The sequence below is a fragment of the Falco punctatus genome (genome assembly GCF_963210335.1).
Source record: "Falco punctatus genome assembly, chromosome: 10".
Classification (NCBI taxonomy): domain Eukaryota; kingdom Metazoa; phylum Chordata; class Aves; order Falconiformes; family Falconidae; genus Falco; species Falco punctatus.
The window spans coordinates 33222206-33248715 of record NC_137590.1 but is presented as its reverse complement, the minus strand read 5'-3'; the positions used below and the strand labels follow the sequence as shown (position 1 = coordinate 33248715).

Sequence of the window (26510 nt, the reverse complement as noted above, 5' to 3'; positions counted from 1 at the left end):
CACGTGCTGTGCCACCCTGCTCTGTCGGCTGGCCCTGCATGTCTTAACCTAGCGTTTTCTCTGTGTTCCTGATATAAGACATATGATTAAATAATTTTTTCAAATAACATAAAAGTGCAATTTATGCCCTGAAAACTACTGCTTTTAAATCCCTCGCTTGCTTGTGAGATAATTACGTGGTGATTTGATTGGCATTTTGGTGAATTTCCCCAGACCCAGTTGCTAATCAGCTTCCTATGGGAGTGATGAAAGAAAAAGGTCTATGAATTTAAATCTCCTCACTGTGTCTTTCTGTGCTTCCTGAATGTAAACGAAATTGAAAGAACACAGGTTGTCTTTCATTTTCTTCTGAATGGGAGGCTTTTAAAAATCAAACCATGCCCTTCCCCCTCCAATAACCAAGAGATCCAATGAACTAAAATAGCTTCACAAAGGTTGTAAGTAGTCCGTGGCAGTAGAATATTACCTTGAAAAACAGATTTTAGATTTAGGCAATCTGTTTGAAAACATTACTTCTTACAAAACAGGAGAAGCATGTAAATCTGGTACACATTGAGTCACGGAAGTCCAAGAGACGGAATTCTGAATTTGAGATATTTGTGGACTGTGACAGTAACAGGGAACAACTGAATGAGATGTTCCAGCTCCTGAAATCCCACGTCAACGTTGTCTCCATGAACCTGACAGAGCATTTCAATGTCCAGCAAGATGGTAAGTACAAAAGGCATTTCTGATGAAAATGTACTTCCCAATGTGTTGATTTGAGATCTTTTCGTGGTGTCCACATCTGCATTTGTGAGGGGTTTCCAGCCAGCAGCTGCCAGGTTCGTGCTTCCCTGTTGTGAGTGTAGGCTGGTTGATACGAGCAGGGCTGCATTGGCTGGTGTCACCTGGGAAGACAGGCTGTTTCAGGGTGCAGATTGCCTGTCTGTTGTCTGTGCTCCCGTCCCTTCTCCGTACAGCACAGGTGGTGTCGATGGGAATCCCTGCACCCATGCAGGCCAGTGCGAGCAAGGTCTGGATGCAGGGCTTGGCTGGGGACTGTACAGTGTGGGGACAGAGGTGGTAACACCTGCTGGATCCCAGTTCAGTTCAGGTACTGGTAAGAGTGGGAGATGGATTCTGCACTATCCCCATGTAGCTCTTGATTTAAATCTTTTAAAACCAGTTTTCATCATAACCAGTTACTTACATTAGTGTGGAAGCGGTGCTTTTTAACTTTAGGATGCTTCACATGCCGTTTACCTTTGCCTCTAGTTAGAGCCATAAAGTTCAGGGCAGCAGGAGATTGGTCCCAGGTATTTCTCAGCCACTGTGCTTGGCACAGGCTGGCAACTAGGGGAAAGTGATCTGGTGTTCTTGGATAAAAACGGCTTACTGTGGCCCTAAATAAGGGGAATGTCAATACAGACACCTGCCCTGTCCGTTTTAAGAAAACTGGAGAACATCAGGGCAGAAACCCAGTGTATTTGCAGCTCTACCGAGAGCTTGGCTAAAGACTCTCCTAGAGTAAAACCAGAAATAGTCAATAGCAAAACTGCAATGAAGCATCTCTCTGAAGCTGCAGGACCTCCTTCTCCACCTTCCCTCACAAACTGTCAGCAAAGCTGGGTGCTTCTGAGGTCCATGACCACAGAGGAACGTTTATTTCCCGTGGTCATTAAAACAGGACGGGAGGACTCAGACCTGCTTCCGCTCTGCCCAGGGAACATGGGCAGATCACTTACCTGCTCCTTTGGGAGCACGGGCAGATCACTTACCTGCTCCTTTGCACGCTTTGAGCCTTAGAAGATTCACAGCAGCGCCTCAGTGGGAGCCTCTAGATGCTACCCGAACAGTAAGAACAGTTAAGGGCCACAGAAAACCCATATTAACTGTTTCCTCCCCAGATGCTTTGAAGCTGGCTGTGCTCCGTAGGCAGCCTGTGGCAGTGACAGAGGAGGAAGTGTGAGCTGTAGGCTGGTGCCAGATAGGCAGTGGACTCCCTTGTCTTATTCATGCCCTTCTAATTTATAGATTTCACTTGTAACCACCATAGCCATACTTGAAAGTAGCGTTTCCTCCCTCAGCATGCTCGGCGTTATTAATAACTTTGTGGATTCCATGCATTCCCTAGACATGGAGAATGTTCCCTGGTTTCCAAAGAAGATCTCAGATTTGGATAAGTGTGCAAACCGAGTGCTGATGTACGGGTCCGATTTGGATGCTGACCATCCAGTAAGTATTTTTTCCTCCGTACACCCAATCCTTAATGAAAACATACTTTGTGGAGCTTACTTTAAAAAATTGCAGCTTTTCCTCCTCCCTCTCCTTCCTCTCAACCGTGTCTCTGTGGGTCTAAGCACCTTCTCTTGGGGGTGTCACATCTTTTTCCTAATTCAGGGAAGGCCATTACTGGATTCAGCTGCCACACCTTTCTGCAAGGATTACTCGTGCGAGGACTCCAGGTCTGGGCCACGAGTGGTCGCATACAAATTAAAAAAAAAAAAAAAAAAAAAAGTGCTGTTCTGAAGGCCGGCTTTGTTCCTTCTCTTTCTTTCTTCCTTCCTTCCTATAATTGGAGCAAACAAATTGGTACTTGGGCAGTGCAAATGGGTAATTTGTTCTGTAATTTAGAATAATCAAGCAAGTAACAAAGTTTGTATAAATATTGATATGACTAAATGAATCCTTGTCTACTGAATGTATAGTTGCATACATAAACCCGCTGATTCTTACTTCAAATTGGAATATTTGTTTAAGTCACAGGTATTACATGTTTCAGACTACAGCCATGAGGTTCCTGCCCTGTCCTTTCATTCTTACACAGTGTACTTTTGTATTTCCCAACTGAAGAAATTTCAGGTGTCTTGTTTTAAATTATTTACCACAGCTTGAAGACTCATTAACTTTGTTTTTTCTCCTTCCTCCCACAAGGGTTTCAAAGACAATGTCTATCGCAAGAGGAGAAAGTATTTTGCAGACCTGGCTATGAACTACAAACAGTAAGCTTGACTTTTTCGGGAATAAGCCTTCTGGGTGCCTTGAAATAACAGCAGAGTGGACTGGCAGGAGCTTACCTTCCCTGGGCTCGGATCGCACTGAGACATGCTTGGCTCGGGAATCAGAGCCAAGGGGGTAAACCAAAGAGAGATATAAGACAAGATTAAAAGGTAGATCTAGGCCATTTACAGCTCCGTAGGCCTGTGATCAGTCTGAGGCTGTGGTTGCTCAGCCATTACAGCATCTGCAGCAGTGCTGATCCTCAGATGGGCAGCGATGCCAGCGTGGGCTTCCTGCAGCGTGGGGCATTTGTGCTCTGCGGTCCCTCCCCACCTCTCTGGAAATGGGTGCAACAGAGGAAGGAGGTGGACAACGCATACTGCACAGCTGCCTGTGCCAAGGCGTACTGGCTTGACTAGGGCAGATTGGTCTTTGCGAAGGAGAGGGAGGGGAGGCAAAACCCGCTGACCACCGAGCGTAAACTCTCTGGGCAACTGTTAGTACTTCAGTGTTCTTTCCTGGTTCAAACTAGTGCATGTGATGTATAGATAAGAAGTTTTCTGTGAACAGAAGCTCTTCAAGTTTCTTGCTTGGGGGAGGGAGCTCTTAAAGGAGTAAGAGTTTCATAGCCCAGTGCTGTAAATTCTTTCTAAATATGACTTCCATGTTGCTGTTGCCTGCTTGAATTTTGATGCCGAGTTCCTCAGTTGGAAATTACCTAGAAATGGTGGGTATCTAGAGTTGTATTGCACGGTGTATCAATGCAACTGGTTACCACAGCACAGAGCTGGTTACTAACAGAGATTCCCTTGGGAAAGAAAGCATTTGCCATGCTAGTTGCCTGGCTGGCAGTGGAAGCTCAGTGTAACACTCCCATTGCTTTCAGAGGACTTTAGGTCACATCCTTGCTATAATCCACTTTAATATGATCCTGAGGGCTGACTAGGAGAGATGGACTACACTTAATATGTTCAGACAGATGCTTGTCTACTCTGCATAGAACTATGATTTGTACCGAATGTGGATATTTAGCTGCTTCTACACAAATGAGTTGTTAATTTAAGGAATTCTTTTTTTCTAAAACAAATCAAAGAGGTAGTAGAAAGTAATCGCAGACAGTGAAGTCTAGGGAAAAAAGATGTGTTCTGAGCTCCTGAAGCTGTAAAGGTTATGCAGGTACTTTACATGTTACTCTCAGCATCCAACACCTAAGAAACTGTTTACAGAACCAAAGATTTCAGGCTCCAGTGAGGTCAATGCAAAGATTTTTGTCAGTTGGTTTAGGTGGAAGAGAGAGCAGGCCCTTAGACTGAAAGCTGGCCAGGGCATAGACCAGATCTCACTGTGTATTTGGCAGTGTCTGATGTGCCCTGACCAGGTTTCACAGTCGTATAGGTGTTTAATAATAGTAGGTAAATGAGTCACCTGTTACTAACCATTTATTAAGGAATGCCCTTTCTCCCTCTTCTCCTTGTAGTGGTGACCCAATTCCCAAGATTGAATTCACCGACGAGGAGATTGAGACTTGGGGGACTGTATATCGAGAGCTTAACAAGCTTTACCCAACTCATGCCTGCAGAGAGTACCTTAAAAACTTACCCTTGTTCACCAAATACTGTGGGTACAGGGAAGACAATATCCCCCAGCTGGAAGATGTGTCCCGCTTCCTGAAAGGTAACATGCTAATTTTCTTACACAAAGAGGAATAAGGTCCATTGCAAACCACGCTGCTATTTTGTGGGCACAAGAAAACATCCTTGGTCGCTTTTGCTTGTATTGGTTCTGGCCTTTTGGCCATCCCTGTTTGTAATGTATTGTTCTTTGAGTATATCCAAACAGCAACATTTGATGGGCAATGCTTAAAGAGACCCTTAGGATTGGGTAAAGAGATTTTTATTTATTTAAATTATATATTTAAAGCTGTACTGTGTTGGCTTTAGACAGGGAATCATAGGAAGTCTGCAGACACAGAGGTAGGTAGTGCTGTGGCTTTTACCCCAGCTGTAGCAGGAAAGGTGATAAAGTTGTGTAATTCTACACTGATGTACAATTTCTCCATTTCTTTTCAGAGTGCACAGGTTTTACCATTCGCCCCGTTGCTGGATATCTGTCACCCAGAGACTTCTTGGCAGGATTAGCCTTTAGAGTTTTTCACTGCACTCAATATGTTAGACACAGCTCGGACCCTCTCTATACGCCAGAGCCGTGAGTCATTTAATCTTGGTGTAGAATTTGCGAGAGAGAGGGAATTTTGAATCTCACCGCCCAGTGCCAAGCTACTTAAAACCTGTTGAAGAACACCAGTAAGACAACTTACTTTTAAGGTGTTGAAGACTCAGACTTTGCGCTGAATGTAACGAAGTTTCAGCATGCTCAAGTGCCACCTTCATAAGCACAGGATTTTTGAAGTACAGCATGTTACTGGAGAGCTCTTACTGATGTCATTGTGCACAGAGTTAATCTGATATTCAATTGCATTATAAGTGTGGAGCTCAGATCTTAATTTTAGACAGCTTCATTTGAAAATCTAAGTTTAAGTACTTATGTAGAATTGTTACGACCTGCTCAGTTGCTTTCAGCTAAACATGATTGACAATCTTCTGCCTTTTGTATATTAAAGAGTTTAATGCAAGGTATTGTATCTGTTCAGTGGTGCTTCTTTTTCACTCTACCACAAAGACAGATCATGAGATTTCTTATTTTGTATCTTTTTCCAGTGATACATGCCATGAGCTCCTAGGCCACGTCCCTCTTTTGGCTGAACCCAGTTTTGCCCAGTTCTCCCAGGAAATTGGTCTTGCGTCACTTGGAGCATCAGATGAGGCTGTCCAAAAATTGGCAACAGTGAGTGTTTGAGTGCCTGGTGATGCCATTGAAAGCTTCATGCTTTGCTAGGCTAATCCTACACCATCAAATAAATCTGGAGCTTCATGTCAACATCAGCCACACCAGCTGCTAGATCCATGTGTTTCACTGGTCCTTGGCTTTCAGGTCATATAACCGTTCTCCGTGCTAGGATAAAAATACATTTTAAGGTTGATGCGATTGGTATTTTTCTTCACTTGGCTGTCAAGCATCTATCTTCTGGTGGTAGATCACTTCTTCCAGATTGAAATTCTGTGGTCTATTCCTTCCAAACAAGATCTTCTTCTGGGAATACAATTCAATGATTTTAAAAGTAATCTTATTTCTTTAATGCGTAGAATGAATTGCAATGATATGGTGCTTTCATTGAATGTGGTAAGCACTAGATGTGTGGTAAGCACATTAGATACTTTTCAGCCAAGAAATTCACATAATATAAATTAATCTTATTTCCTGGATATCAGTTTCTGGATGCTTTGGAAAAAATATTTTAAGATGAAAATTCAATTTAGATGAAAAAGAATTGATGCCAGTTATGAAAGAACTTGTTTGCTTGTTGGTTTTTTTTTTTTTTAATTTATACACACACACACCCCCCTGGTGTAGCTAGCGGTAAAATTTCTACTACCTGCAGTGAGAGCAGCACTAAGCCATCTATGAAAGTAGCGTTCCTCCCCATATACCTGCCAAAATCCTGAAATCTAGCAAACTTAACATCTTTAATTTTACAAGCCACTAAGCAAATGAGAGACAAACTGTAGTGGGCTGATGTTTTCACTCAGAGGTCATCTTCATCTAGTGTTTCTTTTAAGCTGAAGCATGTCACGTCATGACAGTAATTCTTATAACAGATTTGCATCTGGGTGTTGCTACTGACATTCTCAGCTTCTAACTTAGCTGGGTGATCTGTAATATCAATGTTTCTTGTGAGAAACATGCAATCCTGTGGTTCTTCACCCTTCCATTCTGGCTTCCCTCCTCTTATACTTAAAAGTATCTGAGAATAACTGCATGATGATTGATATTTGCAACCATTTCACACTACCTACAGACAAAAGTGCCCCTGTCTAGTTCACCACAGCATCTTTGCTGAAGACTGAATAATTTTACTCCCTTCTGTGTTTCAGTGCTACTTCTTCACTGTAGAGTTTGGTTTGTGCAAGCAAGAGGGACAGCTACGAGTTTATGGGGCTGGCTTGCTCTCTTCGATTAGTGAGCTCACGGTAAGAATATCTACTGCTTATTTACCTCTCTTCTTTGTACCCGATTGTTATTGTCACTGTTTTGCCCTGGTTCTTATGAAGTATAATTCTAAATTCACTGTGGCAATAATTACTGGACTGTTTCCTTTTGGGTGTACGCTGAGCAGCTCCCATGTCTTTCGCAGGAATCATTACATAGTTGGTATTTCTTAGCGTTAGGTTCCAAGTAACTATTTTCAGAATAAAGCTCTACTGGTTTAACCAGATTCTGAAAATACTGCTTTTGTTTAGACATGAGCCTCGTGCCTGAGGAATCCCTTTTTTCACCCAGGTTGGCAGAATATGACCATTCAGAGTTATTCCATTCGATAAGTTTTAACCACTGTTCAACAGCAGATAAAAGATTTTAAGAAACAATGCACTAAATATGGTTTCACTTCATCTTTTTTTATTCACTTTACCTCATGCCATCTTCTTTGTGGATTCTTTGGGTGATGATGTCCCTCTGACACGTGATAACACGTTATATTACCAGCACTCACTCTCTGGCAGTGCCAAAGTCAAGCCTTTTGATCCGAAGGTCACCTGCAAGCAAGAATGCCTCATTACAACTTTCCAGGAGGTTTACTTTGTTTCTGAAAGTTTTGAAGAAGCAAAGGAAAAGATGAGGTACAGATTTTTCCCCCTGTTTTATAAAAGCGGGTTTGATTTCATGCATCTTTCTGTAGCAGCACCAAACCCTTTTATTCTTATCACAGTTTTATAATTGTCTTTCATGGGGTTGCAAAGCCGAGATTTGTATTCGCTTGGTCTTCCAGGTACTGGGTGGGAAAGACAATGAACTGTATAACAATTACAACTATTTTTAAGAAAGCAATCAGTTTAGAAAAGTGGCTATTGAAGCTGACTGCATACAGAAGATGCATTTGTGTTTTGTTTATAATTACCTCTCTTCTTTGTTTTAACTTGAACAGAGAGTTTGCAAAAACCATCAAGCGCCCATTTGGTGTGAAGTACAATCCATATACTCAAAGTGTGCAGGTCCTGAAAGACACAAAGAGCATCGCCAGCGTGGTGAACGAGCTACGTCACGAGCTGGACATTGTCAGCGATGCCCTCAGCAAGATGGGCAAGCAGCTGGAAGTTTAACACCCCTGTCAGCAGTGTGGTGCACTTGGCAACTTTTTTCTTTTCCCTACTGATTTCTTTCTAGGAATGTAATGTGTTGTGTGCAGAACTCTCTCCTTTATAAATGGAAGAGTGAATGGCCCATAAGGATAACAACTTTATCTTGTTTCTCTGTGTGAAGTCCCTTACAGAATGTATTCCTCCGTGCCCCTTGGATAAAATGGCTGGAGTTGCCTTTGAGAAGCTGGTGGGGGAGTAGAGAAATTGCTAGACTGGAGCAAAAGTGTGGTCAGTGGATCAGGGCTGGGGTCAGATGCTGCAGGAGATGGCTTCTGAGGCAATAACGGAGTAATTTGCCATAGGAAAATGTCTGTTTCTGACTCTAGTAGTCTATGCTACTAATTTTATAGCATTGCAGACTTCATAGCGTGGAAGCGATAGTAACCAGTGCCTCTAAGTCTGTGCTACTGAGTTTAAAACTTGAATGATTACAATGCAGGCATCGGGACACAAATAGCTGCAGGCTCACCATGATTAAATTGAGGGGTCAAATTGTGCTTTCAAAGGGGTCATTCTTGCCCCCAAAGAACTGCACATGTGCCATTTGGCATGCTTCTAGTATAAGGCAGAGATACAGAGCTGTTGCATGAAATCCCAATCCTGTTTATTTTAAAAGATTTACTATTGGCTCAGTGTGTCAGGATTTTTGTTCTTGTCCTTGATATTGCCCCCAAGGGAAGATCTTTCTTTACAGAAATACCATTTGCCTTTTTCCTGATTGAATTAATTTAGCAAAAAAGTATAGCAAGCTGTCAGGTTCTGATTTGGCACAAAGCTTAAAACCGCTTCCAAATTACAATTTAATATTTGAAATAGTTTCATTGGTTCTAAAAGAACACCAAAGTTTAACGTAACAGCCAAAGTTCATAGTCTAGTCTGCTTTTTGTAAGAGTAAGCATCCTATTGATTGCTCAGTCACTTTATTGACCTGCACAAAGATGTATTTTGTTTCTTCTTTACTAGGCCCGAACACCTTCCTTCCCTATCAAGCGAAAGATAACTAGAAGGTCCCAGCATTTCATAGGAATTCCCCGGCTGTGAATGCAACAAGTTACCTTGTAGCATAAAATATATCTAATTCCAAAGAGCACTTTACAAGTGGTGGGAAGCACTATCCTGCTGAATTGTCCGTGTCACCTAGTAGCAAACTTCCCTGTTTCCAGGGCTCCATGATTTCAAGTATCCTGCACAGCTGCACAAAGCTGTGCCAGCTGCTGTTTCTGCCGCCCCTGCCCACGAAATGCGTAGAAGATACACGAGACACTTGAGTGGAAGATCTGTGATGTGTTTAATAGCATGCTAGGCACTGATTCTTCATAGGCAGAGCTTATCGGGAAATCCGGAATTTGTAGCTGTGCAGCTCACTGGAAAAAACGATTGAAATCTTAAATACACTGGAAATAGTAGCCCAGGATTTTGAGAGCTTGAAAGGACTTTCACCAACCTTTTGTGCTTGAAAATCAGTTTGAGTTTTGTATGCTTTCTAGTAGGCCACATCTACTCCATAAGCAATCGCTGGCTCAATCTTTCCAAGTGTATTCACTGTTTAAATCAAGTCTACATATTTTTTTTCTGTGACTATTAACCCACTATAACCTTTTTATTATTTAAAGAACATGTAAGATGTAGAAATAATGGTCTACAACATTTATGGCTTACATTACACTTCAAAATAGATTTTAGGAGCTTTGTCATTCTAAAGAAGAAACCTCGCACGCATATAGTAAGGGGGGATCTATTTTGTCTGCTTCTGTGATAACAGTTAATATTCAGCTGCATTTTTATAAACGTTGAGATTATTATGTTGTTGAAAAACACATAGATCTGTGTTACTTCAAACCTTTATCTGAACTATGTATGCGTTTCAAGTAGGAAACCTTATACTTGATAAATTAGCACCTAATTTTGAACACTTTGGAAAAACAGCAATTGTATCTTTATTTGCACTTGTGTAGCAAAAAGATTAAGTAAACTGCTGGAAGTAATAGGGAGATCATTTCCACAGCATTAGTAACACATATGCTTGGCTTCACACATCCAAACCTTCTGGCTATGTAGAACAGTAATAACTTAAATATTTTAAACTATTATGGAGGCTTTAAATGTCAATGAAATAAATGACTTTTTGGTAATTATTAGAAGAAAAAAACCCAACCCTTGACTTCAGCACTGTAGCAATAAACACGAAGCACTCACTTCTGACCAAGGGTTTGTATGTTTGATGTTACGGTTCAGACACTCCGCATATGTGACTTACAGTTCTGAGTGGAATCATGTGTGTGTTTGAGGGGTGGCTTGGCTTCCCCTCAGTTTTTAAAGGCTTTGCCTTTTTTCCCCTGTTGAAAGGGGTGAGTTGAGGAGGAGTTCGGCCGGCCTGGGCCCTGGGGGGTGCCCCCCTGCTGTCAGCCCAGCAGGACCAGGCACTGCAGGACCAGGCAGTAGGGCTTTTGGGGAGGTCGCTGGTGGAAGCCGAAGCCTTTTGCCACAGGTGCCCCCGAGGGTTGTGGCGGGGGCCGGCCGGCGGCTCCTTGCCCTTTCCCGCCCCTGGCACAGCCCTCCTCAGGCGACGTCGTGTGAGGGCTGCCTGGTGGCCTCCCTGAGGTGACAGCCGTCCTGAGGTGAGGGCTGCCCTGAGGTGAGGGCTGCCTGGCGGCCACCCCGTGAGTTGACGGCCGCGCTCCCCACAGAGCCCCGGGCGCGGCGGCGCGGTGTGAGGCGGGGCCCGCCGGAGCCCGCCCCCGGCCCGCCTCTTCCTCCTCGGCCTGCGGCGCGGCGGGAAGGGCTGCGGGCCGCCGGCCCCATGGAGCCCGTGCTCTTCGCGTGGGTAAGCAGGTGCTCGGCACTGTGAGGGAGACCGGGGGGAGCCGGGGCCTCCTTCTGCCCCGCAGCCGCTCGGTCCCCGGGGGCGACGGGCGGGACGCCGAGCCCAGCTGCTCGCCCTCCAGTGGGCTGCTGCAGGGGTCGGGGGGGCCGGGGCCGTGCGCGTTGCCCCGGGGAAGGGCGGGCCAAGGTTCCCCCTGCCCGAAAAAAAACCCGGCAGAATAACGCTGTGGTAAAGTTGTGGCGAGTTGCCCTTATCGCGGTTCACGGACCCCCTGTTCCTGGCGAGGCGGCGGGAAGCCGGGGGCCGGCAGGGTCGGCGGCCCCGCGCTGAGGGGGCGGTCACGGGCCGGGCTGTGCCTCGGCCTGAGGGGCCGGCGCGTCCCGCTGCGGCCGGGGCCCAGCACCCCGCGCTTCGACAGAAATAGCGCTTTTATTTATTTATTTTCCGTGATTTAGCAGAACTGTGATTTTACCTGGGGAGCAAAGGAGGTCCTAGAGCCATTAAATGGGCATCTCTTCTCCTTGGGAGCTCGTTTTGCTCTGTGGCGGTCGTGTCTGGTAAAAATAACCTGTCAGCCTTGGAAGTGGAGCGGGGGCAGGCCCCTGGGGCTCTCAGTTCCTCAGGCACCCGTTTTCTTTCTGCACCTTATCTCAGCTTGCCTGCTTTTGAAGGCTTGAAAATTCATTGCAAGTTATAGGCTAAAACGAGAGCTTGTGACATACCTTCTCAAAAGAATTATGTCGGTGAAGTAGTAGCACTCTAAAAGTGTCTGCTGCTAGTAGTGGCTGTGAGACAGTTCGATCTGCCTGCTGAGCTCAAATCCTGACACCTCACCCACCTGTTAACTATGGGATGAAGCGAGCAGCTTTAGCTTTAGTTTAAAATGCTGTTGTTTTTGTAGGTACAAAATGTTTTTTTATTAAATATGTCCTTGTAAGATACACCAGGTGCTCCATCTTGGGGGGGGAGGGGGGGCACAAGTGAGGTAGGGAAGGCCCCCCTGGGGATCACTAGTTGGGAGCAGCGTGGATGTTGAGTGTTGCTGTTACTGCAGTGTGTGGGCTACAGAATTTACTGAACCCACCTTTGTGAATTAAAGTTGCTGTTCAAACAGTTGGATGCTTAGTAGAGCTTAAATTGGCTGAGAAAATCTCTGATGCCCTACCATGTTTTTAGCGTTTGCTTTCTAGGATTAGTTTAGTGGCTATAGTTTTATACTTATAAATTTATAGTAACTATAGTTGGTATGTTTTCATTTTGACCACTTTAAGTTAAAAAACTTAGATAATGAGGGATAAGTGTTTCTGCTTTACTTGTTTAGGTTCCAGAACAAGGTTATGTGTCTTTCTGATCTCGTTTTGGACATGGACTGCCAGAAAGCATTGGCATGAATACGATCTTAGTGATGAGCGGGAATCTGCTAGTAATCATCCTGATAACTCTTAGCGTGCAGTTAGTCTTACTCCAGGATATATTCCAGTATGTTTCTTAAAATACTGGAGTTGCAAAGGCAGTCTTAATGACAGGAAATTTAGGACAGTCCTGGTCTGTAATTCTAGGGGTCCTGTGTGACAGCAGTAAGAATGAAGATTGCCATTTTGGGGGATTTTCAGGGCCAAATACTGGCAGGTTAACCTGTGACCTAAGAGCTTGTTTGCTCTTAGGAGCAGATGTGCATCTTTATTTGTTAACTTCTTAAAAAATGTGTTATTTTTCTCTGTGTATTTGAAGGGTGCAAACAGCTATGGACAACTTGGTCTTGGTCATAAAGAGGATGTGCTGGTACCTCAGTCATTGAAAGATGTTTCCTGCAAATGTCAAGACGTTAAAAGCATTACTGGAGGAGGGGGACATTCTGCAGTTATCACTGGTAAAAACATTGCACTTGTAAGGAGTGTGTGACTTCTAAACACTTTTTTTTTTTTTTCCGCGTTTCCCTGTTGATTTGATGCTGCCACCTATCTGTGGCTTGTGTTTCTAAGCAAGTACAAGTCTTAATTGCAAAACAGGTTCCTCTTGTGCCAATTAACTCAGTATTCTGGGAAATTTCCCGGTTTGTGTATCTTGTGTGGTTACTGTATGGCTACCTGAGGGCTGTTTCTTAACCTGTTTCATATAGCAGCTTTTCATACAAAGCAGTCAGTTTTTCTGTATTGAGGATGGGAGGGTGGGACAGAGGGAGGAATCAGGTGGGAGGCTGTTCAATCTTGAGAAGTTTTAAGGTATGGAGCAAAAATAGCATCTGGTTTTGTAAGGTATGCTGTATGCCATAACTTATTATGGGAAAGGAGGGATACAGACAGATGTGAATATGATAAAAAAAAGACTTCATCTTGCATCTTAGTGAGAGGTGCCTGTCTTACCATATGGATTGTCTCCCTTGACAAACCTAATTCCCCATAGCTGTACTTAATCAGAGATGTTTCTGATGCATCAGAAATAATTTTCTCTTTCTTTTTACTTGATTGCAGTGCCTAAAATAACACGCAATCGTTGTCCTTCTTTGACACAGGATCTCATGGATGTACACTTATCAGTCTGTGAAGTACAACATGATTTTTTTGTTGTTGTTGTTTTTTGTTTTGCTTTTTTTTCTTTCAGGTTCAGGAGGACTCTTTGTATGTGGCCATAACAAAGATGGGCAGTTGGGATTGAATCACACGGATGATGTACTGTGTTTTACTTTGTGCACTGCCCTGTCTGGCTTTTGTGTAAAACAAGTTGCCTGTGGCTGGGATTTTACAATCATATTAGTAGGTAAGTTTGTTCCTGTGAGCTGAATAAATAACTTGATGTAGAGAGCATGCTGAAAGTTCCACATTACTCTTGCTTGTGTGATACATAGGTGCTCGTAGGTTTTAAACTGCTTGCCTTGCAAACTAAATTGCTCCATGTTCCTGGTATCCCAGCGAACTTCAGACCTTTATTGAACATGGTGTGTAAGACCAGAAGCCTATAGCCTCAGGAGCTTTGGGACAGGACACATTAGGTCCTTTTTTGAGCTACTTGGCTGTGGTACTTTGCTTGTTGGAATGTAACATGGGTTTGCTTTTGCTTAGGGATTTACTGATTGGGCTCTAATGCTTCATTTTGCAGGATCTGGTCTGGTTCTGTCCTGTGGGTCTAACAATTTTGGACAATTAGGAGTTCCTCAAATTTCAGGTCCGTGCTTGATTCCACAAAAGATTGAGGTAAACATGTAAAAGGAATTGTGCTTTAGAGCTCTGTGCTTCATATTGTTTCCAGTAACTTACGAAGGTCACCTGGCCTCAGTGGGTTTTAAAGCCAGACTTTTCAACTCTTTTTTTTTATAAAGCCTGTTACAGTAAACTTAAAAAGTAAAGGACTAAAAATGGTCATTGACCCAGAAATGAGGAGGTAAGGCTGTTTTTCTTGTTGTGTGCAGTTGCTCACTTCTAGAAGAAAGTTACCTCTCTCACTATGGCTTATAGTGTTTCGTAATGTATTTTGCTAACATCTGCAGAATGAGCCTGATGCTCAGGTGATGTAAAGTGATACTAAAGGCAGTGAAACTCCAGATTTACTCCAGCTGAAGTTTTGCCTCAAGTTGGTAAGATACTAGATAATTTTGCTATGTGAAGGGTATGTGCATTCACTGTACCTTGTCAGGCATTTGTGCTTAATAGTTCAAAACAAACCAACAATAATCCACCCCTGAAAAAATCAAGCTGCATGATGGAGTTCAACAAAGTTAACTGTGCCATTTCTTTTGATCTATTGCTCTTGTGCTTCTGGTGTGACAGTTCTGTGTTTTTAAGCATGTGTTGGGTTTTTGAGTGTATTTATGACTTGGAGTTTCTTTCCCCCAAAACGAGGACTGTGATAGTATTTCTTGGCTGTAAAAATAGTTAGATAAAAATAAGCTTGGTCACCCCCAAAATAATAGTGGTGTGAGAAAGTATGTAGCTGCAGGAAAGCTAGACCTCAGAGAATATATTTTAATTTTATCAGTTTTGAGATTAAAATTATTTTTACTTTTTCATGTAAAGGAACTGACAAGTACATTGACTTGCTTATCTGACCGCCAGTATCATGTTTCCAAGGAAATAGGATGAAAAAGTTAGATAACAATTTCCCTGTTGTCTGGTACCTTCAGTTGTAAATGCTAAAGGCTGGACTCCGACTCATGTTGTTCTTGTAAGCCATGTGGAAATGTGTGGTGATGTTTGCAGGTGAGGCCCTGCTGAGTCTGAGTGGGGAGCTCGGAACAGCTCCAAATTAATGGCTTTACAATGTTTTAACTGGTAGGTACTGAGACTTCTGTAACATCAGAAAAGCTTTCCTGTTGTTGGCTGTAAGCTTAACAGTTTAAACAAATTTCTCACAGGAGTTCTAATTAATCCCTAATTTACACTGTATTTTCTTATTCAGAGAACAGTAATGAAATTATTTTCCATCCATATGACCTCTTATGTCTAATGAAAGCAGTAACTTCAGAGCAGGAAGGGTTCTCGGACAAGAAATTTAGCTTCATGACTCCTGCCAGATACTCCTTTGTTGCTTTGTTAATTAGGAGTAGGAGGACAGCTGGTAACCCCTGTTCACTAGGGGTTGCCTAGGTTAACTCATCTGATGTTTCTTGGGAGCACCATTCCAGTATGGTGCCTTAGAAAGGGTGGTATTGACAGTGCTAACTTGAGTCTGTCTCCTCCCTGACCATGTACACCATGCATTCGTTTGGGGTGTTTTCTCTTTTGCTTTGTATCCTGTTAAATGCTTGAGCTTGACGCCATCTATTTTAAATAGCGTTACATCTGTGAGAAGTGCCAGAAATTGAAGTACCTTGTGCAAACTTAACTCGCTAATTTTATGCATGCATGATTTGCTCATGTGGAAGAAGACTGTACCATATTGGGCATCCTTTAGGGTGTAGGTGGTACTTACTATTGGTGGTATTGTCTGTGATTGCAGGACTTGGTAAGACTGAACAGCTTGATGGAACTTTTATTACTGCTTGTCACCAGTATTTGTTATGGAGGTTCTGGTGTAATTCTTGAGGAACACGGAGTTTATATGTATTTGTATTGCCAAGGTTCCATCTTTCATGTGAAGATTTTGACTGTGACTTTTGTTTTATTGCCACAAAGCTGTACATCCAGTTGCTTTGCTTGATTTTTTTTTATTATTTATTTTTGTTGGCCCAAGTTTACTTCCTTTGTGATACAGAATGTTGATATGCATTGTGACATGCAGGCTGGAATTGAGAGCTGTTTTTGTAGTGTTCCACTTCTGTTGGTATATTTTGCTTTTAGAGGCACTAAATGCAAAAAGCAACTAAAATATATTTTTCTTTTATTTGAGTAGTCTCTCAAAGAGAAGGTGGTGGATGTTGCTGCAGGACTGAGACATGCCCTTGCTGCTACAGGTAAATCTGTCATAATTTTAGTATCATTTTGGTAACAAATGAAATGGATTTTTAATGGCTTGGAGGGGGAGAGGGAGGGAAACAAGATGAAATTTATCTTAGCTTCTCTTTTATTTTAAATATCACAGGGAAAGTACTCCTGAAAGTCTTGTACTAAGTTGTTGGTACAAATTAACATGAATAATAAACACACTAGAAACGTCTTCCTGCAGTTGGTGGTGAAGAATCGTTCTCCAGGAATTGAGAGGGAGAGTTAATTAACAAAGTGAAAAACTTATTGTTTTCTTTTCTCCCGTTCTGAAACAAAACATAACGAGTGATTTTCTGGAAAAAATTTCTGGTCAATCAAAATACCTTCTTAGGATTTTTAATTCATTATAATATGCAAAATAATGGATTTAGATTTGTATAAGATACTTCAAAATGGAACTGCACATGAAATGGGCTTTTTTAATGATGAATTTGACACCTAGAAAAATCACAAGAATGAAACTTTTATTGGGAAGGAGAATCTACTTGGAGTTAATTTCATTCACACACCTTTGAAATTCATGTCCTCTTGATTGTTTCTCCCACTGTCTTCTGTGTGTGTATTTGGGAGTGTCATAATGTCTAAATATTTCTCCTGATATTCTTAGAGACTTTGAGTTTGTTTATGGAATAACTAGAAATCAAAACCTTCCAATTGACATGGTTGTGTTTAAAATTGAGGAATAGCAAACTACATGTGCTTTTTTATTTTGCTTAGTTTTGCATGAACTTTAGTATGGCTTCCAAGTAGTGGAGTCTAGCTGAAGATGCAAAGGAGACGCTTGGAAGAAGAGTGGGATCTCTGGTGCTTGTGTGAATACTGGGAATTAAGCTTCCCTGAGCTCTGCACTCAGTGAACATCTTGATTCAGAGCTAGGTGAAGTTTATGAAAGCTCCTGAGGAAGGGACAAGTGACTGCAGTCCCTCTCTGCTGGACCGCACAAACAAATTAGCATGCAGAGAAAGTACAATAAACTTACAGTAATAAATACATTGTGTCCATTCCTGAGGTGTTACAGCTATGGGTCTTCTGTCACTGAGTCCTCAATAACATCCTAATATAGGCCTCAGAGCTGAGACAGGTTGCTTAGTATCATCTTTATTTTCTTCCATGTATTGTAAGACTGCTTGTTTGTTGCTTGATGACTTCATAAGGCTTATCTGTATGTTTTTGGCATAAAGGTCTTTTAAAAGTATAATTTGGATCAGTGAAAATGTATGTACCTTTAAAACTTATTAATGAGTTAAGTGATTTTGTTGGTGGTTGATGTTTTAATCTCTCCTATCTGTGTTTACTCTGGAAAGAGAGCGGTTTGGTTCTTCAGTGGGGCACTGGCATGGCGTCTCAGGCAAAGCGTGCAAACCAAGGAAAAACCCTCCCTCTGTTCTTGACAGCAAAGGAACCCTGCAAAGTAACAGGTATTTCAGGAATCTGATTCCTTTGTAAAGGTGGGTAGAGCAGAAATGTGATTTGGAGCGATATGTAGCATCCTCTTTATTATAAAGCCACTTGTTATTATAAACGTGTAGTGCGGCACCTGAAGGACAGAATGGGCCTGCAAGGTCATAAGCTGTGGGGGAAAATGATAGTGAGTCTTGCAATGTCTATGGCCCAAAAGCAAAGGCTTTTCTTATAAAATTCTTCATCATCCTGTTACAGTTGTGTGCATGTCTATGCATGAAATGGTACCTGCTGTACAAATTTTATGAGATTAATTTTTCTGTAGGCCTGGAAGATGTGAAGGTGAAGACAGTTGCTGCAAGCTCCTATCATTCGGTGTTACTCACAGGTAGGCCTTGGGTACAGAAGTGAAAGTCCTTATCTGAGCCTATAAAGGTTTTATGCTTTGGAAACATTTTGGTTAATTTTGGTGAGACCAGTAAAATATGATCTGACTTAGTACTGGTTAATTGTTCAGTAATAGTTTTGGATTCTGAGAAATTTCCTTTTTCTTAAGAGCTAGATTCCTGTTTTCAGTTCTGTGAATCCTGTGTGTTTTTTCTTGGGGTCACGTGTGACTTAGAGCCCAGACCCTTACTTACTCATAAGGGCTTTATTTAATGGTTAGAAACTCTGAAAGGATTTGTGGAGGCACATGGTTGGGTAAGTCTCTGTATTGCAGATTGGGTAGCTCTGGATGGTTGAGTGCTGGAACCAGTGCAACCCTTTGTCCATGGAGAAAGGGTATGTTCGCTGGGTGTCCCAGGAAGGGCTGCTGTGGCTCTCCTGCTTCTGCTATGTGAGCTAATGCCTTTGCACAGCACTCTGCTGTGCGGTGACGTGAGGTGGTCTGGAGCTATCTTAGGTGGCTCTAATATAACAGCGTGCAGATCTGTGTGCGGTAGTGTAAGAGCAGAAGGCTTATTTAAAGCAGTAGGAAGTTGCTTTAATCACTTAGGCACTTCCATAATGTCTAGCATTTGTTCTTTGATCTTTAGGTAGTGCTCCCATGCTGGAGAATTAGTATCCACTAATGAAAGCCTAATAAAGACTTTTTTTTTTTTTAAGCAGACTGAGAGAAGGGGAAACAGAATAGCTTTTCATGCTGTAATCTTACAGTTTTGAAGTGTGGAGAATATATTGAACCTTATGAAGATAAGTCTTTGCCAATCTTCATAGGAACAAGTTCTTAGCAAATATGCAGCCATCTGGTACCTCTGTCATCATTAAAGGAGTATTTGCTTATGCAGATCTACAGAGATTTAGTTGTATAGGGAGATGATCCAAAATGTAAATTATATTGAATTCTGAAATGCAAAGTGTGTGTGTGATTAGTGAAGAACAACTGTAAGGACAAACAGGGTCTACTTTACCTGATTAGCACTCTGTATTCAGAGAGTGAACAGATTATTCTTTCATGCTTTTGCTTGTTATTTAAGAGAGTAGTCTATTTGGCAGCAGGGGTACCAAGATTAACAAAGTACATGTCAAAGGCTTTAATAATGTGATGCTGCTGCTGCCCTTCATCCTGCAAGATACTTGTTATTGCTTAAAATACGTTGTGTTTTAAAGATAATTGATAGAGGAAAGATACTACTGCAGGGTGTAGTATGTAAATGGGGATTCTTTTTTTCTAGGAATCTTTCATGCTGTGATACCATTTTCTTTGGCTCCGTTTCATGAGCCACCTGCTGGTATGATACCAAACACCTGCAGTCAGGCAGGCTTTTGATACAACTGTGGAAGTGGGTTGCTGCAAACATAACTGGTGGCTTCTTTATGTAAAAGGATGGTAGCCTACCTGTATCCAAACTGGTCTGAACCCTCCAGTGATGGGAATATGGTGCTAAGTCTTAGTGTCTTAAGTTTCTGTTAAAACCTACTCAAGAAATGAGATGAGGGTTGAGCATGTGACATTTCCCAGGATAAAGCAAACTCACCTGGAGAAGAAAAGGAGGTGACAGAGGCAGTGCATATTAGTTGTGGAAACATGAGTGACAAACAATGTTTTTCTTTGTTGAAACAAGCTGTTTCTGTCACCTCTTCACCTCCCCCCTCCTTTTTTTTGGTCTCTCTCTCCAGAAGTTGTATGTATTTAATTCTGGGAAAGAATTTATCGATTTTAGTGGAGAATTTGAATGAAACAGTTGCTTTATTTGTTTTTAATTTTCATTTCAGTTGTGTTGTTTTAACGAGGAGTGCATGAAGTCCTGTGGATGGCTGTCAGTAACATGTAACTTGACAAATACTGGCTTCCCCGCACCCCACTTCTATCTTTTTGCCAGCGTGTGTATGGTGGAATTTTCCTGGTTTGTTCTGTTACTGTTGCCAAACTTGGGTTATTAAATATATTGTAGCCCAAGTCCTACTTCCCTGCCTGCCCCCCCTCCCCCTGCCAAAGATTATCTTCTGTCATGGTGCTTGTGAGGAGTTCAGTGCTGGCCTGAGACTTCCAGGAGCCTCGAGTGTTGTGGACATGTGCTCTGAACAATTCCACGTTGCAAATGATATGGCTTCTGGTCTTCTTGGGCCCATGATTATGTACTTTGTGTGTGTAAGACTTATTTCTTACGCTTGCAGCTTGTATAGGGTGGCAAAGGACTTCAGGAGGCCTGATGCAGCTTGTGTTCTGTTGAGTGTTTCTTGTGGATTATATTTTTTTTTTTTTAAACATGGAGGCCTAGAACCTGGGCAGAATGTCATCTGAACAGTCATCTTGTTACTGTCAATTTGTTGTTAGGCTGTGAGCAACTCCAACATGCACCAGAGAAAGGTACAAAGCAATGTGGATGTTTCTGTAAATACAATCATACCTGTGGGTGGAATTTTGGAGTGTGCACTTGCTCAAATGCTTATTCTAGAAAAGGGGTGGGGAAAACAAGTGGTTACTTACAGAAGTCTCTCACTAGTTGTCTAGCACTGTTTTGAGGCATGATAATATTTTTAATTTTGCCTTGTGTGGCAGGGTGGTACCTGCTTTGGTTGCATGTTCATGGCTGTGTCTTCAATTCGTCTAGGAAGTGACTGTGCAAGGTGAGGCAGGGAGCATTAAACTGTCCCTGCTTTAGGGATTTACTGAATTAGCTCAAGCTGAAGAAGACAGGAGAGTTACGAGCAGAGTTAGGAGTTTGTAGCTCTTGTAGAGAGGCTGGGAGACTGTAAAGCAAAGCAGGAGCAGCCAGCCAGGCTTTGAAGAGTCCCAGGTACTGGAGGGGAGTTAAATTATTTGCTGCAATTCAAAAAGTTATTTACTGGACTGAATCAAAGCTTTGGGGTGGAGGTGAAAGCTGGTCTGCAAGAACAGAGTGGGCTGAGAGGGGCTGCTCAGTGAGTGTCCCCAGGATGCTTTGATTTTTTTATTTTTATTTTGTCTCAGAGAAGTTGACTACTGTGGTTAGTTTTCTAATAAAAACTGGCCTTTGCTATAAACGTCTTTCAGTCCTCTTTGAGAGGCTCGCAGTAGAAATGAAGTCTAGGCAGTCTGACCTGAATGAAAGCTCTGGTTGTTTCAGGAGTCGGTGTAGCCCTCAAAACAGGTCGTGTTAGGCCCTTGGTTTCTGATATTGTAGTTACAGTGTGCATGCCCGTGGTAAAGAATGGTAGGAGAAAGCATACCGTGAAAACACAATGTGAATGAAACCTTGTTCTTTCCTCAACATCACTGAGTTGAGACAGAGCCTGTATCTGGTGGTGTTCTATGTATATCACTGTCAACAAATTTTACTTCTCTGTCTATTGTAGATGAAGGACACCTCTATGTCTGGGGTAGCAACAAACATGGGCAGCTAGTGAGCAAAGAGATCTTTCTTACTGAGCCCAAGAAGATTGAGACTCATTTTTTCTCGCATGAAAAGATTGGAGCAGTTTGGAGTGGCTGGACCCACTTGGTGGCACAAACAGGTAGGATACTTAAAAAGCAGTAACATGGCACCAAAACAGTAAATTGCCTTTATTTCATGTATAGAGTGTTCTTTCTCGTTAATAGTGGTTGGATGCACAGTTTTGCCATTTCACCTGAGCAGTGGTTGTCTCTTGAAAATGGTGAGGACGGACATCCTTTGGCTTCTGTCCCTGAAGTATTGTGCTTGTAGATGAGAGGGCCTAGCATCTTCATAAATGCAGTAGCACCTACGTGTATACACCAGAAGGATGCAGCTTCTCTGCATCATCAGGTTACTGGTATACCAGAATATAGATGAGCCTCTAAAGATCATTCTGCAGGGTGAGTTATGACATCTTCTTGGAGAGAAAAGAATTTGGTGGAAAACTTCCTTCAGAAAATAGGGAGTTAGGAAAATACGGCTGCAGCTTTCAAGATATGGGACGGTATTTGGCAGGAAGATACGGGCAAACTCTCAGGGCACAGAAATTTGGGGGGTGGGGAAGATAATCCTGAGCAAGTGCCTGTCTGAAAGGCATGGGGGCATAGTAAGTATCATTCCTAGGTTACCTGAGTGTTAGCTATGGATCTTAAGAACAGTGTAGCAGAGAACCCTCTGCTTCTGCCATCCCATCTGAGATAACCTGGTCTCATTGCAAGTGAAGCAAATTACATGGTTTTGCACAACTGTACTAACATTTCTGTACTTCAAGAGTGAGCCTAGCTTTTTTTGTGTGCTGCTCTTTACTAAATGTTTTAGGCACAAATGAAATGATGTGTTCAGAAGAAAGTCAATAAACTAAAATAAGCTGGCTTGTATGTGTGTGTTTGGTCAAACCTAGAAAATGTTTAGAAAAGACTGGTAAAAAGAGATATCATTAGACTTGAAAAGCTCTCCCTGAAGATGAAATGAAAGAAGATTAAATGTTGAAGCTGTACCAGTGAGGATAGCGTGAACGCTTGACACATGTGGAGGGCTGTAGGGTTAGATTCTTAGAAGAGACAAGAGGAAGGTTACGTAGTAATGACACTCATGTGCAAAAGGATGATCGATCTGATGAAAGTCATCTGAATGCATTTGTATTGTTGCTCTGTTGTGAAACGCGAAGGCAGGAGAGAAAGGTATAGGAGTTGGAAAGGTAAGACAGGCATCAAACTATTTTTTGGTGTTCACGTGTGAATAGTCTGTGCTATTCACTTCTGTTGCAGTGTGGTGTGATAGTTAAGACTAACAAGAGGATGGAAGTCTTCCACAGAACAAACAAAACAGCAAGAGTTATATTAGCAGGGGTAGCTTATGCGTATTTCTACTTTAGCTTTGTATAAACTGCCAGGTGAGGAAATGAAGAGCAGATGAGAGCATTTTGCCTAGGGTCACACTGGAGATTGCAGAGCCTATTGGTCTTTTGGCATGTGGCCTGTTTGTTAGGGAAACTGCAAAAGGGGCCACGGATGTGTTGTTGCTGATATTCACTGGGTTCTGAAGGTATGGGTACTGGTTCAAGGAGTGCTTAGCCTTCAGCATGGATAGTTTTATTTAGATAGAGTTCTTACATGCCCAGGGATCAGCATGTGCTTAAGGGTTCTATTAAATTTGTGCTGTGAATCCTGAAATGGTTATGCAGTAATGTCCCTTGCTTTGTGAGAAAAGTGTCATTTTAATTATGATATCTAGCACCAAGAGCTCACAGTATATTGGAGGGGTGTCATGCATAACTAGAAAAACAAATCGGTTGTGTTCTGTTTCATAGCATTCATTGCTTGACATCAAAGTATATGAAAGAAATGTCATGTAAAAACTTGTGTTACTCTAGTTGCTCTCTTAGCTATTTAAAGGAAATGTTTAACTCTGCCTTTTAGAGGATGCTGTACTGAATTTCAGAGCTGTAATCGATGCTATGTGCTGCTTCAAAACTTTTCAGGTGAAGTAAAGGAATTTATCTCAATGTATTATTCTTGAATAAAGTGCTTAGTGTCATTCTCACTGGAACAGAAATGGTAGAAAAAAAGACATTAGTCAGGATAACTTCATGTTGACAAGACTCTTCAAAAATTGTTTGCATTGCCTCACTATTTCTTAATAATGCATACCGACGAAGTAAAACTTCCCCAAAGTTTCGGTAACCTTACTGTTTCATTTAGTTGATAGTAATCCACGGCCATTACAGCACTGACGTGAGTATTTTAGTAGGTGATTTTTAACAAGAAGAAAAAGAAGTGTCTAGTGACTAGCAGGGATATTTTCCCCCCCCCCATTAATGTTTGAAAGGAATTTAAATAAAAATGAGCTGACTTTTTATATCTGCATTAGAAAACTGGCCAAGCAATGCAGTGGCATAAGTTATTGCTGAAACTGAATTTTATGTATTTAGAATTTTAAATCTCTTTAAGGTTCAGGTCCATTGACTTTCAATCATCCAGAATAAGATTTTGAATGGCCTTTGGCAGCCTCTAGATACCAGTCAGAATCTCATGGGATTTTCAAGAGTTGCTCAACTGCTAGACATAGTGTGAGCCAAACACTTAACTGTTTCTGAAAGATCACTCACTGCCTGTGATTAAACTTGCAGCTAAATAACTGAAAAATGCAGCCTACTTGAAAACTTTCTTGCATGCAGTTCTCCCTCTGTTATTTTTACCTCTTCCTAGCAAAGGAGGAAATGCTGTTTCAGCTTCCTGGTGCTGAAGTCATGTAAACCAGTGGTCTCCAGACTCTATTGATTGTGCAGCCCTATTAGTAAAATTTTTTTTTGAGCATGCACACCTAATATATTTGTACTTATTCCTGCTCTCCAGTGGATTGTCTTACATGTCCCCTGGGCTGCATGCACTCCACTTTGGAGACTACTGATATAAACAATTCCTGCTCACTTTACTCTGGAGAATTCCACAGTTAGTGGGAACAAAACAGAGTGATTTTTGGACACAGGAAAAAGGAAGGGATATTGTATGATGCTTCTCTCTGTTCCTACCTTCCACAGTGAACATACTTTGGAAAGACATTGCAGTGTATAGGGATTTTGCTGTGTGAAAGGATGGGTAATATTTTTAATTAATAGTTTCCCCGTGATGCAAAAATTAATGGTTTTAACATATATTTAACATATATTTTACTGTATCTGAAGTCTAGTGTTGTGTTCTGCACAGAAGGTAGTGGAATTTTAAGAGGCCATTGCATATACTTAGAGTTCTGTTCGGATTTTTTTTCCCAGAACATTAATCCTGGTCAGAGTAGTAATAATAAAACATTCTTAATTGCAGCTGTCTTGACAGTAAATTAAAACTTTTCTAATTGGAAAGACTCAGGAAGAAACTGGATGGATAAAAGCTGGACACTGTTCATGCATAAAGTCACAAATTCTGCCATTTCAAAATGACATTTTGATCTTTATCTGCCAGATAAGCAGTGCTTGACTGCAGAACTAATGAACACTGGAAAGTAAATGAGACAGTGATGATGTTAAAAGCAACCATCTGGAGGAGTAGTGGGCAGTTTCATGGATGCAGTGGCTTGACACTTTTAAAGTCATTCAAAGCAAGTTATCAATTTTTTTATCAGAAAAGAAGGAACAGAGCATAAATATTTTCCTCTTCTGTGTTAACTTTTCCTCTTACATAAACTAGCCTGTTTACAAGACTTGCTTTGTTTTTCCTTCATTCTGTTGGCAAAATTTTGCGTTGTAACTTAAAGCAAAAGGCCCATCTTCATTTCTTCCCCATGCTCCTTAAAGGGATTCTAATTGCACCTGAAATCACTTTAATACCTGCATCTCTTTCATATGTTATATTCTACTTCATTCAGCAGCTGTTTTGGAAGTCCTGTTTCCTGTCATTTCCCTTTACAGTCTGGCCAACTACTTTCATTTGCTGCTATTTCTATCAAAGCAGTTCAGATTCAAGAAGTTAATTCCCGAGAAATGAATTGCTTGACTTGAAGACGTTAAGGAACGTTTTCATAGGATGTTGTGGTTTTCATCCTCATCAGCTACAATTCTTTATTCTTTTTGATCATAGAGATGTCTTTTGGACTATTCCCATTGTACATAACCGTACTGTAAAATAACTCACAAAATCCTTCAAGGCAGGCAACTACTTCTTTTTCTGCCTTGATTACTTATTCCTACAGAGGAAAGAAACCCAGTTAAGCTTTGCAGCAGCACTAGTACACTTTCAAAATAAGTTACAGTATTTCGCTACTAGTGATGGTCCTTGTCAATGATGGTTAATCCAGAAAGATGAAGATTGAGTGACCCTGGTTGTTTTTTGATCAGGTCTCTGATGATAAGATGGGAACTTGTTAGTGTCTTTGGTTTGGTTACTATTTTCTGTATGAATGCTTGTATCAAGTGACTTTCAGGCATGCTTTTCGATTATGGCAGGGCAGTACTGTTATTGCTCTGTGTGAAGGACAGACCAGGTGGATTCTTCTGGCCTTGGACTCCAAGTGCAAGCATTATTCTCCTCAGGCCACTGCTCTGTAGAATGGTTTGCTTCCTTTCCAGCACTCCACTTAATGGCACAAGGAGCACCACTGCAATAGAGGTGATATTATTTTTGAATAATAACAAGCAGCTGTCTTGCATCGCTCTGCTTAACAATGTCAACTTTAATTTGTGGTCCTTCTCAAGTTGCTACAAACCCTTTGAGGGTAACTGCTGAAAGAGAAGTTATTACTTAGATCGTTTCAAAGAGAGCTAAGTTGTGGCCTGTAA

At 41.8% G+C, this 26510-nt stretch overlaps 2 protein-coding genes across 4 annotated transcripts in view; both read left to right on the top strand.

The window, feature by feature from the left end:
- TPH1 (tryptophan hydroxylase 1) overlaps positions 1-10888 on the top strand; it is a 28629-nt gene extending 17741 nt beyond the window's left edge. For all 3 annotated transcript variants that reach the window (XM_080405556.1, XM_080405554.1, XM_080405555.1), the window contains 9 exons: positions 528-711; positions 2117-2217; positions 2917-2984; positions 4460-4656; positions 5052-5187; positions 5700-5826; positions 6975-7070; positions 7585-7718; positions 8024-10888. In XM_080405556.1, the coding sequence (XP_080261682.1) occupies positions 528-711; positions 2117-2217; positions 2917-2984; positions 4460-4656; positions 5052-5187; positions 5700-5826; positions 6975-7070; positions 7585-7718; positions 8024-8198 (1218 nt within the window). In that variant the 3' untranslated portion in view covers positions 8199-10888. The remainder of the gene's footprint in view (positions 1-527; positions 712-2116; positions 2218-2916; positions 2985-4459; positions 4657-5051; positions 5188-5699; positions 5827-6974; positions 7071-7584; positions 7719-8023) is intronic.
- A 13-nt stretch (positions 10889-10901) lies between these two features.
- The window catches only part of SERGEF (secretion regulating guanine nucleotide exchange factor), a 156962-nt gene continuing 141353 nt past the window's right edge, over positions 10902-26510 (top strand). Inside the window, 8 exon segments of the mRNA XM_080405566.1 lie at positions 10902-11061; positions 12793-12931; positions 13663-13818; positions 14158-14252; positions 16387-16447; positions 17783-17896; positions 18205-18267; positions 21660-21818. Of these exon segments, the coding sequence (XP_080261692.1) occupies positions 11038-11061; positions 12793-12931; positions 13663-13818; positions 14158-14252; positions 16387-16447; positions 17783-17896; positions 18205-18267; positions 21660-21818 (811 nt within the window). The 5' untranslated portion in view covers positions 10902-11037.